At 43.1% G+C, this 14,187-nt stretch overlaps 1 protein-coding gene across 11 annotated transcripts in view; it reads right to left on the bottom strand.

The window, feature by feature from the left end:
* Window positions 1-21: 21 nt before the first annotated feature.
* The window catches only part of ATXN2 (ataxin 2), a 55,056-nt gene continuing 40,890 nt past the window's right edge, over window positions 22-14,187 (bottom strand). For 8 of the 11 annotated variants that reach the window (XM_027689640.1, XM_027689646.1, XM_027689642.1 and 5 more), the window contains 3 exons: window positions 6,342-6,487; window positions 4,916-5,143; window positions 22-1,663 (listed from right to left, as the gene is read on the bottom strand). In XM_027689640.1, coding sequence (XP_027545441.1) covers window positions 1,460-1,663; window positions 4,916-5,143; window positions 6,342-6,487 — 578 coding nt within the window. In that variant the 3' untranslated portion in view covers window positions 22-1,459. Of the gene's footprint in view, window positions 1,664-2,561; window positions 5,144-6,341; window positions 6,488-14,187 lie in introns of those variants that run through there. The other 3 variants (XM_027689641.1, XM_027689643.1, XM_027689648.1) reach the window with 2 other exon arrangements.

Below are 14,187 nucleotides of genomic sequence, written 5' to 3'. Positions count from 1 at the left end.
AGACACAAACACCGAGGAGGGTCAGTTTTTAAAACTTTTTTTATTTTTTAATTTTTTTTTAAGTTTTTATTTTATATTATCTACAAAGTAAAAGTTTTCTTAACTTAAAAGTTACATCACTGTCTCACGATAGTGATTCTCTCATCAAACGTGATTTATAAATAATAACTCATCCGTTTGACGATTAGAATTTTTTTTTTCTTTTACTGAACCTGTTTCAAGTTTAGTTAGAAGTAAAAGGGATCTCCAAGTCTTGATTTTTAGTGATAATAGCAGCAAGAATCACTCTTGTTACTTCTTTTGCTAGCTGACGAGTTCATAACTTTGAAGGGTCATTAAAAAATAAATAACTTCCAGTTTTCAGCAAGCAGAGTTGGGGCACTTGCAGGACTCAGATACAGTGCATGGAATTATGGAATAGCCCACAAGTTCCTAAATGCCTCTACTCAGTCCGAATCTCTCCCACTGCAAGATGAACTGTTAGCATTCCTAGTGGATGTTACAAGAAATCAAATTTTTTTTTTTTTAAACAAAATAAAATGAAATTCTAGTTTTCTGTGCTTCCAGTTGGCAGAAGCAGTAGAAGGAGGGTATTTGGCCTACAAAAGGTATCCAGCCTTTCAGTTATTCCAGATGAGCCTTACAACTGCTGTTGGTGGTGGGCTTGTACTGTAAAAAAAAAGTTCAAATGTAAATAATAAATTGGCAAGCCACACAACAGTTTGCTAGTAAAGTGGTCACAGGACAACTACTGAGCTCAACTTTCTTTTATTTTTATTTTTTTCTCTTTTTTTGTCTTTTATTTTTTTAGAGAACAAACCAAAACCCTACACATCAAGATGTCCTTTGGATAGTTTTATTTTTCCCCTGCCTAAGCCCTCAGAAAGCATTTTTCTGCTCACACATTCCCCGAGAAACAACATCACTACAGGAATTTCGAGGCTGTTTGAACGCGAATAATCAAAGAAACCCAAGTCAGGTTAAATTTTAAGCAGAAAGAAGTCATACAGCACCTACTTTCCCCAAAAATAAAGCTGCAGAATGTTACTCTGTATTAAAGTTTTGCTTTCAGCTGTCACTGAAATTAGCAGTCACTTTATTAGCAGTCACTTTCTCAGCAGTCTAACAGCCCTAAACCAAAACCACTTTCGCTCCCGTCCTCGACACCGAGCGCTTTAAATTAATAAAACCTCTCATTGTTATAAACACACGGCAACACCACGGCAAACCCTGGCACAACTCAGTCCCACAGTGTCTCCCAGCTCCCCATTCCTCCACTCCAGCTGGAGGAAAACTCCCTAAACCAGGTAAAACCTATCTAGGCTGGCAACGGGCTGGCAAATACGAACCGCTCTACAAGGACATCTTAAGGTTGCTTTTTTTGCTTGGTTCTTTTGTCTTTTTTTTTTTTTCCCCAAATCTGGTCTGTCCCAGTCCTGATCCTCCGCCCTGGCTCAGTTTAGGGTGCAGGTGTCCCGGGCACACACTCCTCACCTGAAGGGTGCGTCATATAGGGGAAATGTGTTGTTGTCGAGACGGGAATGGGCTGTAGTGCACTTTGAGCGAGGGCGGCTTGGGGACCACCGGGAGGCTGTGTCGTCATTAGCATCATTGGAGCATGGGCAGTTGGGTGAGAAGGAACCATTCCTGACTGTACATGAGCCTGAAACAAAGAGCTCTTTAGTATCATGGTCACAAGGAGGCAGCAACTCCTGGCCACATGACTGGCGAAAAGTTTTCTCTCCGGCTGAGAAAATCCAGAGATTTATACTCCGTTAGGGATTAAGGCAGGTTTGAACATAAAAAAGGAATGACAACAAAAAGGAAAAAAAATTAATTAAAAAAGGGTTCGAATTTTTAGTGCTGGCTCGGAGTCACAGTCTCAGTTTTAGCCATTTTGCCAGTGTTTAACAGGGGAATATTAAAAATAAGAAAAACAAAACAATTCAGTAACAAATCTTCCAAACATTTCTGTTAGTCACCTACATCAAAGCACTTCCTAGAGGGTACAGACAGGAACTGCACAGGCACTGGGAGTCTGGCTGGTATCCCTTCCCCAGCTCTCCTTACACAACCCCACATTCCCTCCTGGCTCCCTGCCCTGGGCACCTCCCTCTCCTCTCCAGTGACCTGTGCTCACACATTGTTCAGTAAAGTCCTTCTGAGAAGAGTGATTTCATCCCTTTGTTCTGGTTCCAGTTCAGCTCATCACAGTTCTTGTGTGATCTGAGCAACCAGGGCTAAGTCTCAGCAGAAAAAGGAGATTAATTCTTCCAATGGCTGATCACCTCTGGCAAATAAGTTCAGGAACTTGGTGGGTTCTTTAGCTCAGAGCAGTTCATGACTCTAGAGGTCATTAATTTTTTGGGTTAAAAACCTAGTAAACACTAGTTTCTTAAAAGCACAAAATATTAAGGAACTCAGAGCTCTCAGTGGATCTCTCTCGGGGGAATAAAAAGCCCCAAAAAACACCATTTGTATTAAGGTTTGCTTTGTCCTTCTACCATATCCCAGAACTGCAGCCTCACAAGTCTCCCATGCCAGTAAAGACAGATAGCAGGTAGTGGCCAGAATTTTATTTCTTAAAGACAAAAGGGTTACTTGACTCATCACAGACATTCCCCAAACTCTTTTATCAGATTTGCACGTGTTAGTAGCACTCCAGGAGCCTTTAAAGGCAGGAACTGCAATTCAAATCTCACTTTTGCTCTAAAAAAAGGTTTAGAAGATCAGGCTGTGGAACAGAAATACCTCCCAGGAGTGGCTCCACGTTGACTTTGACAAACATGCTATTGGAGGAGCATCATTATAGAGGAGCTATTCATGGAGCAGCTGGAGTCAACACACAGTGGGTAAAATTTTTCTGCTGTGGCTCAAACACTTTGCAAACTGGCAGCTGACAGAACTCTGTAATGAATTTTAAAGTACTGGTTCTCAAGTGAGATATCTACCAGCTCAAGAGTCATCTGATAACCTACAGGGAAATTGGATTGATCCCCAGTGTTGGCCTGACTGGAATTCTTACCACGTGGTGTTTCAGGATGGTGTTTAGAAGCTGGAAATGAGGCTGATAAGAAACTGCACAATCCAGTGATTGGTTTCCCCACGATGGAATAATTACATGCATTTAAATTTCTGACTGAACTGTAGTTATTCCTTCATTAGAGATCTTTTGAGGGAACTACTTCATTGGGAAAGTCAATTAGTTTGGTGTAAATATCATAGATTATAGATTGTAGTTTTCATTCTAAAAAAAATCACAGAAGAGACTGCAGCAGTTAAAATCAAGGGCAAGGCAGGATTTGTCTGTGATTGCTAAAAATCCTGCCTGAGCAGGCAGTTCTGACTCAAAGTTGCATCTGATATGCTTAATTTGGTTTGGATAAGTGCTTGGCACACAGAAAGGAAGGCAATGGTCACATCCTGCATCCATGGGCCTGGCCATGGCGTGTACAGCACATTTCAGGTACAGGTTTACCTTGACGTGTCCTTGAACCAAACACGTTTCATGTTTCAAGGCAAGACACTGAACGTGTCCCTAAGCCAAGACCCTGCTGAGCAGCTCTACACACAACCCAGGCATTCACAGCAGTGCCATCACACCAGAGCAGAGCAGGAGTCTTGTTTCTGGCAGAAACCAGAGCCTGGGAGGACGTGGCAAGATTACCAAGTTTGGACATCCTCTCCTCATCCTCCCCCAAAAAAGCAGAGAAATTAAAAGCCTAAAAGAATCAAAAAGCTAAACACTCAACATCAGTAAAACAATTCCTAAATAACTATTAATTTATTGGCTTAACTGACTGTCCCAGGGACCAAAGCAAAGGTTTTATCAGAATTCCGCAAGGGACTGGACACCCATTGGACAAACCTCCCTAATCACAGTCAGCCAGCAGATCCCAAACTACTGATAACCTGCAGGAGAAGGCAGAAGCCAGACACCAAGTTCTTGGTATGAAGAAGAAATTCTGCAGGCAAATTACTGCTTTAACTGTCCATTCCTTGACAAAGGACACTAGATCCAGGAGATTTAGTGAACATCAGGAAATCTCTGTAACATTGCTTTACATGGAGCTCTTGATGAATCAATCATGTGCTTCCCCTCCCAAATCCTTTTTTTTTCTTAGTAAGCTGACCACAAAAGAGAGCAGTTAGAGAAGGGGATTTCTGATTCTGAATCAAGGACTGTCATTAAGTTGTTCAACAATCTTTGGGGATCTTCTGCATAAGCAGTTCATTTAGAACCACACACAGACACACACAGGGTTTTCTTTCTGCAAGGATTGTCCTGCAGTCACCTGAACTGAACCTCACCTCCCCCCCACTGCAGTGCCTTGCTATTCCCTGATAATCTGTGTAATATCCTTTTCTGGATGTACTTGGATAAATTTGCCTACAATGCAGAGCCTAAAACTGCCACCAAAAGCAGCAATTCCTGCACTCAGCTCTCCAACCTTTCTGTATGCCAGCTCTTCCTGGGATCATGCACCTGAGCAGTGAACCGATTTTCCAAGAAACAGCCTAAAATGGGGGGTAGGGGAGGCACATTTCATGAATCATGTCCCCAGCCTGGTTTGCTGCATGGCCAAACAGTCCTGTGAGCAGGATGGTGGGGCAGGGACAAGGATGGGAGCCAGGAACTGGGAATGGAGCTCAATTTATTTCAGTAGCAGTGCCAGCTTAAGATGTCTTCATTAAACTACAGTTGCAGATGCACTAGGTGTTGGAAGCTGAGGTCCAAACATCTTGTCAAACTCTAAATAAAGGCAATGTACAGACAAGAAACCTAAATAACAATAACAGGTAAGTCTGTGCTGAGAGGTGACAGAATGGAAATCACTTCAGCAGGCCCGACTTTTGTCCTAATCTTTGTGGCATTAAGACATTTAAGTCTTGAAGGTTGTTAAACTGTGTTTACCTGGGGGACATGGGCCATGTGTGGCGGATTGGTATATGCAGGTTGAACATGGGAGGGATGAATGGTGAAGACTGTTTGTTGTGCTGTAGGAAAACTATTTTGTGGAGACTGCGTGTTGGAGCCTGGCGTCATGGAAGGAGGGGTTGGAGCTAGACCTGCGTGGTAAATCGCCGACTGCTGCTGGGGGTTGGCCAGGTGGAGTGCCTGGGCAGCCTGGTGCTGGTGGTGCTGCAAAAAAACACAGGAGAGCACTCAGGTTATGCCTCAGAAATCAGACAAATCTATCCTGTCAACTACCACGAGAAAGGGGTGCAAAACTGCCCTCAGTATCAGGGGCGAATCTAAGGATCACCACGCCTCTGGAAATGAGGAAACCACACCCGTGGTCGTGAGGAAGCTCATTTCAATCCCACCAGGCTCATTTCAATCCCACCACGTGGCACATCAAACTTGAGTTTGGATGTGCCACAATTGTGGAAGTGCAGAGCTCCCTCCTCCCTCAGCCTGGTGCTCAGAATAGAGTTGGTTCTCTGTTCTCCAGTTTGATCACTTGTGTTAGAATTGCTCAAATGGATATGTAAGTGCTGCTTTAGAACAATTAATAATTAATTTAAAAAGCTGTTTCAGGGGAAATTAGACATGACTTTGGTTGATTCAGAGGGTATTCAAGTGAGTCAGTCTTGAGAAAAAACAGTGATCTCAGAGTGAATGAGGGTTGTCTTCAAGACTTGCAGTTAATAGTGAGGCTGTCAGAGGATATGGGTCAGGCATTACTCTAGAGAACTGCTGAGCACAAAAAACTCTGATTTTTAAGGAGGGTAAGAAAAAATGTGGGCATTGGGTGGATGTGGCACTCAGGGACATGGTTTAGTGGTGGACTTGGCAGTGCTGGGTTAATGGTTGGACTTGATGGTCTCAGAGGTCTTTTCCAACCCAAACAACCCTGGGATTCTGGGATTCTCCTTGCACCAGGAAGTCATGTGAGCAAGAGTCTGGCAAACAAAACCCAGACTGCCGGGTAAAAGGAAAGAGAACCTGCAGCCATGGAACTGGATGTGCCTCACAGCTGCCCAGTTATTCCCAAAAGGAATTAAGGAATGCAGCACTACCACAAGGACCATTTTGTTTTCAGCTGCTTATCTTTGACAAAATACAACCAAACACTGTTCAGCATTTATCTACTATTTCCACTCCACTCATATCAAAGCACTGACATAATTGTGATCATTCCTTAATCCCAACACAGACCAAGCTATACCTCATCCCTGTGAAGAGGGAGGACTCTGAACTGCTCCATCCTACCCTTTTTCCCCCTCTCAAAAAAATCAACATATTAACATCAAGCTGCAATCCCCTCCAGCAGAGCATTAATTTAAATACAATTAAACACAATTTCAAGCCATTCAGTCCTGTTTGAGCCTGTTACCTGCACGGGGCTGGGAGCAGGGTGGCTTCCAGCATGTTGGCTTTGCTGCTGGCCAGTTGGTGTGGCAGAAGGCTGAGGATGAGGAGGATGCGGATGCAGGGTAGCATTAGGGTGGGCATACTGCTGAGCAAGTGAGCCAGTGGAAACTAGGATGAAAAAGAAGGATATTTAACACCAGACATAGGACAGGCACCTCATCAAGTCACCATCTGCAGTTGAGGATTTCACTACAGCTCAAACAGACTGTAAATATACTCCCCTCCCCCTTCTAAAAAAAATATTTATCTTGCAAATAGCTGAGGATCTTACCTTGCTTTTGTGTAGTTTGGTTTGGCAGGAAAGTCTATAAATAACCATAATTAGACAGTTCATCTTCCCTAGTTTGACAATGTAACAGATACTACATAGAGAAAAGCAGCATTTCATCTTTTGCTTTGTCAAACAGACCAGTTTCAAAGATCAAATTTATAATTTTCATACAATTTAGGATTTCCTGAAACATACTTTTCAAAGGTGTTACGAGCCATTTTTATTTCCACCATCCAAAAAAAGTCTTTGGCCTTATACCTGGCTAACCTCACCATGCTACTCTTCTGGAAATTGCTCATGAAGTACAAACTCTGTGCTTGAGAGCTCCAGGGACACCCAGAAAACACATCACAGCTGAGAAAACTGAGGCTGCTCGAGCATCAAACCTTTGCTGAAGCCAGTTTCTTGTATTAAAATAACATATCTTGCCTCTGCCCTCAAGGCCAATCAGTCTGTTCTGGATCAGCACCATCCTGGGAGCTTCTAACACTGCCATGGAATTCTTCATTCCTTGAAACAGTAGCAAATAAGGTACAAAATTCCCAAAAAGGAAGAAACTGAACGACACGAAACTTTCACCCCAGTGAAGCCACACGTGTTGCCACGGCCGTGCCAGTCTCCAACAACAAACCAGCAGCAACAAGTTCCTCCTTGGATCCTGCTCTGTTCTGCTCCAAAAACAGGCCACACTAAATTGTATTTTTTTGAACTTCTGAGGGAATCCAAGGAAGTATGAAAAGCCATGATGACAGCAAGCGTTCCTTTAAACACAAAGGATGCAACAGGAGAGCAAGATCCTAAAAAAATGAAGATGTTTTCTCTGTTTCTTTTAAATCTTGTGCAACAACCAGTCCATGTTTGCAGCTACACTTCAGCATGTGACAATGGGCACTGATCCCTCCAATGTCACAGCTTGAAAAGACCAAGGCTAGTTTTGTTGACAATACTGAGAAAACAGTCAAAGAAAACTATCAACCTGCTCCTGAATTTTCCCTGCCACTGCTTCTTATTTCCTTTAGCACCTTTTGGTTGTTCTGAAGTTAACTAATGATGACTGTCTATGGGTTACAGGTTTTTTTCATGGAGTTTGTATTCTATGAGAACATGATGGCCACTGAAGCACCTTTAGCAGGGATAGCTTTTCCAGTGGGGTTTTTTTGCCCTAATAAAAAAATCTGAAAATCAGGGCACAGGGAGAAACTCCCAAGTGCAACCCCCTGTCCCAGGTATTCCCGGTGGACGAGGTAAGTGACCTCCCTCCTGCAGGGAATTTCTGAAGAGCTTCACTGTATTGGGTTCTAAGTTCATAACAACCAGAACTGTCTGGGTACAGATAAAGGATGAAAGACAAGATGGGTGGAAAAAATGGACTAAAACGTAGCTGCATCTGAAAGCACAACAGTATCCAGCACAAGCAAGCCTCGAACTGCTCTGTCACAGCCCTGACACTCCACCCTGTGCAAATACCTGTTTTCCTCCAGTCTGCCTTGCTATAATTCTTACAAATCCTAGTTCTAACAAATTCAAATTCACTGGAATATATACAGACAGTATCTTTTTGCCTAATTGAGATTTTTCTCCCCGGTACGGTGCATTAGGAAGGCTCCTCCTTTAGAAAATAACTGCCTGCCACATTTAACTTAATCCCTTGAAAGCTCTATTAAATCTTCACTGAGCAAATGGCCCAACAGTGATGTGCAGTTTCAGGCTATTAATGCAGATGAACTCAATTCCTGCAGTCTGGAGCTGATCCTAAAATACTTATCCAAGTGTACAAGCACAGTCATACACTCTGAGCATTTCTGATTGAGAGGGGGTTTCAAAAACACCTCAATATTTTCTAAGCACACTGTCAAAACTGCAGGATCTTCTGCCACAGCACTTTGTTATGCCTTAAATCCAAGTGTTTTTAGTTTTTCCTATCACTACTAAAATGTATTTTGCAGCAGCATCCCCACCATGCTCCTACTTCACTTTCAGACATCTCTCCTTACAATAACATGAAAATTATCAATGGCAACACTGATCATTTTTACAATATGGAGTTTATGGCTTCCTACAGGAGGAAAATATCTCAACCTCATTATTATACACACTCTGAAGAAGGCCAAAAGTTATTATCTCTGCCAAAGTGATAGAAATAAATGCAAGGAGAGATTACTTGCTTGCCAAAGGGCACGTTACACCAGCAATCCTCCCACTGCCTGAGCCACAGAGCTGACTGCAAATTAACTCCAACTCCATTCAAGAGGCTTTAAAATGTAGATGAAATTTAATTCCAAGTTGTAAGATATTCAAGCCTTCCCACATCACTTGTTAAGAGCCCCTGAAATAACGTGGGGCTCCCTTAAACCATTTGTGCAATTCATCTTTCAGTCCTTTATAGCCAAGAGAATAATAAACCCAGTTATTCTGAACTGGATACATTCTACAATAAAACTGCACAAGGAGGAATTTCTCTCTCAGGAAACCAGTTAAAGCAAGGAACAGCACCCTGAAGAATAGATGTAAAGCAGGAGGAGGATCAAGTTTTTGTCACAGTGGCAGCTCTTCCATAACCACATAATATTTCATTCCCAGCTTTGCATTTGAAGCACCACATTTCTTATACTGAAGAATATTTATTTCCCTAATTTCTCTTCTACCCCATTTTGCCTTTAACAGATGACTCTAATAACCAAACTTGTCAAGCTTAAAAACACTTCAGATGCTGCTGCAAATTATGTTTTAATAGTGATATTAAAAGTGCCTTTCAAAACTGTTATTTGGGCCCTTCTTTAAATCCTGTACAGACACTGCAAACAAACCAAGAACAGGTTGAGTGGCACCAGGTCTGAAATGCATTCACAGATCTCTGGTAGCTCAAAACCAGAGTCCAAACTGCAATTCCAGCAGTGTAAGGGTTATTCCATGTTTAGCAAGTAACAGTTCTTGGCAAGCCCATGAAATCTCTGAGACCAGCAGGGCTGGGAAAGGAATCCTGTGAAAGTCATGGCAAATTCACCTGCTCAGCCAGAACTGAACTGTCACTGGGAATTTTAAAAAGAATTTCTGGTCATCCAAACAGCTCACTGCACATATGAAACAGCAAATAAGACAAGACAGGAGGTGAAAAAAAATAATAAAAAATTAATAACCAATTATCCAATGTTTTCCCCCAATTGTCAGCATTTTGGAGATTTTCCAAATGGCCATCCAGTATCCAAGAAAGTGCTGAGAAAGCTCTTGGAAGGGTCAAACCAGCTCCTTGCAAGTCACCTCAGCTCATTCCAGCATGAATACACCGGTTTTCTCACCCTCTATGCCTAAATGCCTCTCCTTGGACTGACCTGCTTCGCTTCTGCACCTTTTTAATCAAGTTGGTTCCTAAACTGAAGTATTTCCCTGCACTAACCTTGCAGGGACAGTGAGGGAAAGAGATTTAGGCATGGAATGGGAAATAATACCACATGGATTAATTACTGAATTCAGCTCTAACAAGTGCACCCATTTCTCTGAGAGGCAAACAAGAAGTAGAGTCAGCCACAGAACCCACAGGAGGAGCTGAAATCAAAAGAGGTCAGAGCAGCAGAAATCAGGCAGAACTCCCAGCTACAAGGGTATATGAAAACCACATCATGTAATTTTCTTTTTTCCTGGTAGGAATTTCAGTGGTGCCAATGGTGGTCAGCGCTGGTCACGGTCCAAAGATGCACTGAAGAGCCTATTTTCAAGAACTGACCAGGGAAAAAACTTCCAAACTATTGCCAGAGCCAGTAAGATGGTGAGGATAACTACATTTAAAAGACCTGAATGGTAGGAAGCAAAGAAATAGCAAATGTTTCTTTCATAATACAAACAATTCAAGAAGTCATTTTACACAGGTAGAGTGGACTCCACTTCAAAGCTTAGCCATGAAAGGAACGAGCTGATTCAAGTGATTTCAGTGCACCAAACCAAGAGCCGAGAACACAGGACAGGTCAGCACCTCCAGCCCCTGCTCAGGCAGAACATTTTGGCACAACAAACACAGCAAGTCTGTTCCAGAAGAGACTTCTGGAGAACGAGGGGATTTTCTCACATCCCTCTTGTATGAGCTACTGCAAAAAACCCAGAAGAGATCCTGGCACGGGCTGATGGACTTGCAGACAGACACAGCAACAAGTCTGACAGCAGGACAGGAGCAGGGACAAAACACCCTGGGACTGCAGGTCCTCCTTCACCATGTCTTCGGTGACAGTTCATCCTGCAAACACCCCCCCCTCCCAAATCCAGCCCCCTCAAAGCTGATGATGGACACCAACAAACAAGGCAGTGTTTTATAGTTCTCAGCCTTTCCCAGGACACACACTGAGTCTGGATTAGCTGGATCAGTCTGTTGGGAGAACATCAGCCCCTCTCCCATTGCTGACAGTGATCTAGGTCAGCAAAGCCTCACCTGAGCCAGGAAACATCACTGCTCATGTTCATCTGCCCAGGAGGAGGTGCCTCAGCAAGGAGAACTCATCTTGTCACTGTCACACAATCATGACAAAGTTGTTCCCAGCACTCCTGCACTGGCAGCTCTACAGAAAATTTCCTTCACCTCAGCTGCAACTAGAGTTATTTCCTCCCAGGGGCTCAGGACTTGAGCCACAGCTTTTAAAAGAGATGAGGCACAAGACACTTCTCCTTTTGGGAAGGTGATGTTTAAAAATCAGAAGCTATAGAATCACAGAGTGGTTTGGGTTGGAAGGGACCTTAAAGGCCATCCAGTCCCACCCCCTGACAGGGGCAGGGACACCTTCCACTAGCCCAGGTTGCTCCAAGCCCCGTCCAACCTGGCCTTGGACACTTCCAGGGATGGGGCAGCCACAGCTTCTCTGGGCAACCTGTGCCAGGGCCTCACCACCCTCACAGCCAAGAATTCCTTCTGCCTCCACAAACAGAGCTCACTTCTGGCTGCAAATGAAAAGACTGGGTAGTGAATTCGGAGATCATTCCATATTCCAAATGAATTTTTAAAAAGATTGACAACTCACTTTCCTGTGATCAGACAAATTTGTCCACCAGCTTCACCCTCTGTCCACTGAAAGGAACCTTCCTGCATTTTCCACATCCTGGTTTGGTGCAAGGAAACTTCTTCCCTCAACATGTCCCATTCCTTTAACATCTGGTTCTTTAGAAAGTGCTTTTCTGTACAATCAAAATTAGTACAAAAAACCCAACTCACTGGCAAAGTAGAAAGAAGGGCCTGTCTCCTTGCTGTATGGTATTTTGGGACATGCTGAATTTGGGAAATAGAAAGGTAAATTAGCCTCTTGCCACGTGCATACTTCCCGTCCTCTGGAAAGGTCAGTGTCAGTTTTAGGTATTTTTAAAGTTTTTTTTAAGACTGTAGAACCATGCAGATAATTTATTTACTTAGGTGCTATTAGAGCTAGATATTTAGTTTTACAAATGAGTGGAGATGAAACACAAGTCTCAAGTAAGCCTTCCTTCTTAACTGTGACACTGAGGTCTGCAGTTCTTAATTAAGACAAAAATAAACTTTAAGGCAATTCATGGTCTCTTACAGTCCACTGTAATAAGAAGGTTAAAATGTAATTACGCTAAAGCAGAAACTGGCCCCTTGCTTTATCACCTATAGCACTGTCATTTTGAACAGTTCCAAGACACCTTTGGTGACTGGTTCACTCTTAGTCCCTGGAGAATCCTCTGAAGTTTATATTTTATCCACCATTGTACTATCAGGGTAATAGAATTTACTCTACTGCTGAGACAGAAACCAGATAAAGTTAGAGACAACACCAGACCAGTAAAACATATGCAGAAGGGGAAAGGGGAAGGGAGAATGGGGACAGGAATGAGAGCACAGAAAACAGGAAATGCATCTGTGTAAAACCAAGGTCTGGTTTTACACAAGTTCTTAAACACAAAAGTTAAGCTTTTCAGAGGACTCCAGCAGTTATCTGGAAACAATTCAGCTACATGGAAAACTAACACAAGTATGGACAGATCTACCCTTTACTTGGATAACCACATTTGCTACCAGCGGCAGAAGACTGGTTTGGTCCTCGTGTGACACACCAAGGAACCAAACTGCAAACCATGGCCAACAACTCCACCAGCCCCACAGCAGTGGCATTGGGAGGCCACACAGAGCCAACAGCTGTGAGACAGACACACAGAACATTCTGGAACCAACAGCTGAGCAGGGTAAGAACAACACATCCACGTTCAGGGGGGTGAGTGTGGCAGGTAAAGGTGTGTGCACTGCTCTGCTCCAGCACCGCAAACTTCCCTGGACAAGGATGGCTCCAGAGCTGAACTGTGTCACTGACGTGTTATCGCCTGGCTGGGAAGAAGTTGCTTGGACATTGTCCTTCCCCACTGTGTTTTGAGGGGAAAAACCCAATGATTTGAACACTCCTCCATCCTGTGTTTAGCTGGATTTACTGGGACCATGCTCTGCTTCTCTCTTGTCAACAGTGGGTTGTGACACTGGAACGACTGGCAAGGAAATCCCAGAAGTGCAAGAATATCCCATTAAACAGCATCAGACAAAAATACTTTTCCTTAAAATGGAAGAGTGCTTATCAACAAGTGTAGGTCACTGACGTTGGATTCAGCCATCTCTCCACATGAAAGGAAGGAAAACAACCCCCAAATTTTTCAAGGTTAACGCATCAACAGGGATTTCTCTTCGCTGGCAGGTTGTTACTATTTGCCACAGACTTTCAACTTGTCCCAAACCATTAGTGATGGTGGAGTTTCAGATCTTACCACAAAAGTTTCACACCTTAAGAATAGTTGATAAGCAGTGCCCCCCAACCCCCACATCTCAAAGTGGTTGTCCTTGCAAACATCTTCTTTTTACCACATATGCAGGAAAAAACCAGTGAATTTTGCAAGAATTAACTCAAACAAGCACCAATACCTTGAAGGCTAAAAGGGCAGCATGGCCCACTGAATCCTGGTATCAATGGGGGGTAGGTGTTAAAAATAGGTAGTAATATATTTTTTAAAAAATCAAATAGCGATTTTAAAGAGCCAAAAGGGAAATTGTTTGAGCAAGTGCTCCAGAAATCAAAAGCAGCAGTAGTGGTTGTTTCTCAGGAAGTTGTTATTCTGTACTTTCAAATTATTTTTAAGAGAGGAGCAGCATCAAAGTGCATGGGTGTATTTAGTTCAAATGTGGGTAAACACAGAACATAAGTTATGGATATGTTCTCATAGTCCCTCAGTCAGATGTGAACGATTCCAGCACGTTGTTCTTTAGCAATGGACTCCAGAAGCAGCTCAGATTTATCACCTCAGGCATTCCTGTATTTTCCCAAGCGTTCACATATCAATAAATGAAGGTGGAGTGAACATGTCACAGCTGGACACACTTTGAGGAAGCACAGTCCATCTGGGCAAGGTCTTCAAGCACTCAGCACACGGAAGACTTGCAAAGATCTGAACTGAAACGGTGCTGCAGAACATCAGGAGTCATCCCATGTGTAACTGTCACCTCGGTGGGTTAAGGGTGCGTTTGACTCAACTCATATTCACCAAACACCAAAAAAAGTGTATC

The sequence above is a fragment of the Neopelma chrysocephalum genome, unplaced genomic scaffold (assembly GCF_003984885.1).
Source record: "Neopelma chrysocephalum unplaced genomic scaffold, ASM398488v2 Primary Assembly neopelma1_77, whole genome shotgun sequence".
Taxonomy (NCBI): domain Eukaryota; kingdom Metazoa; phylum Chordata; class Aves; order Passeriformes; family Pipridae; genus Neopelma; species Neopelma chrysocephalum.
Note: the sequence above shows the minus strand (reverse complement) of the source record. Positions and strands in the feature narration are given on the sequence as shown.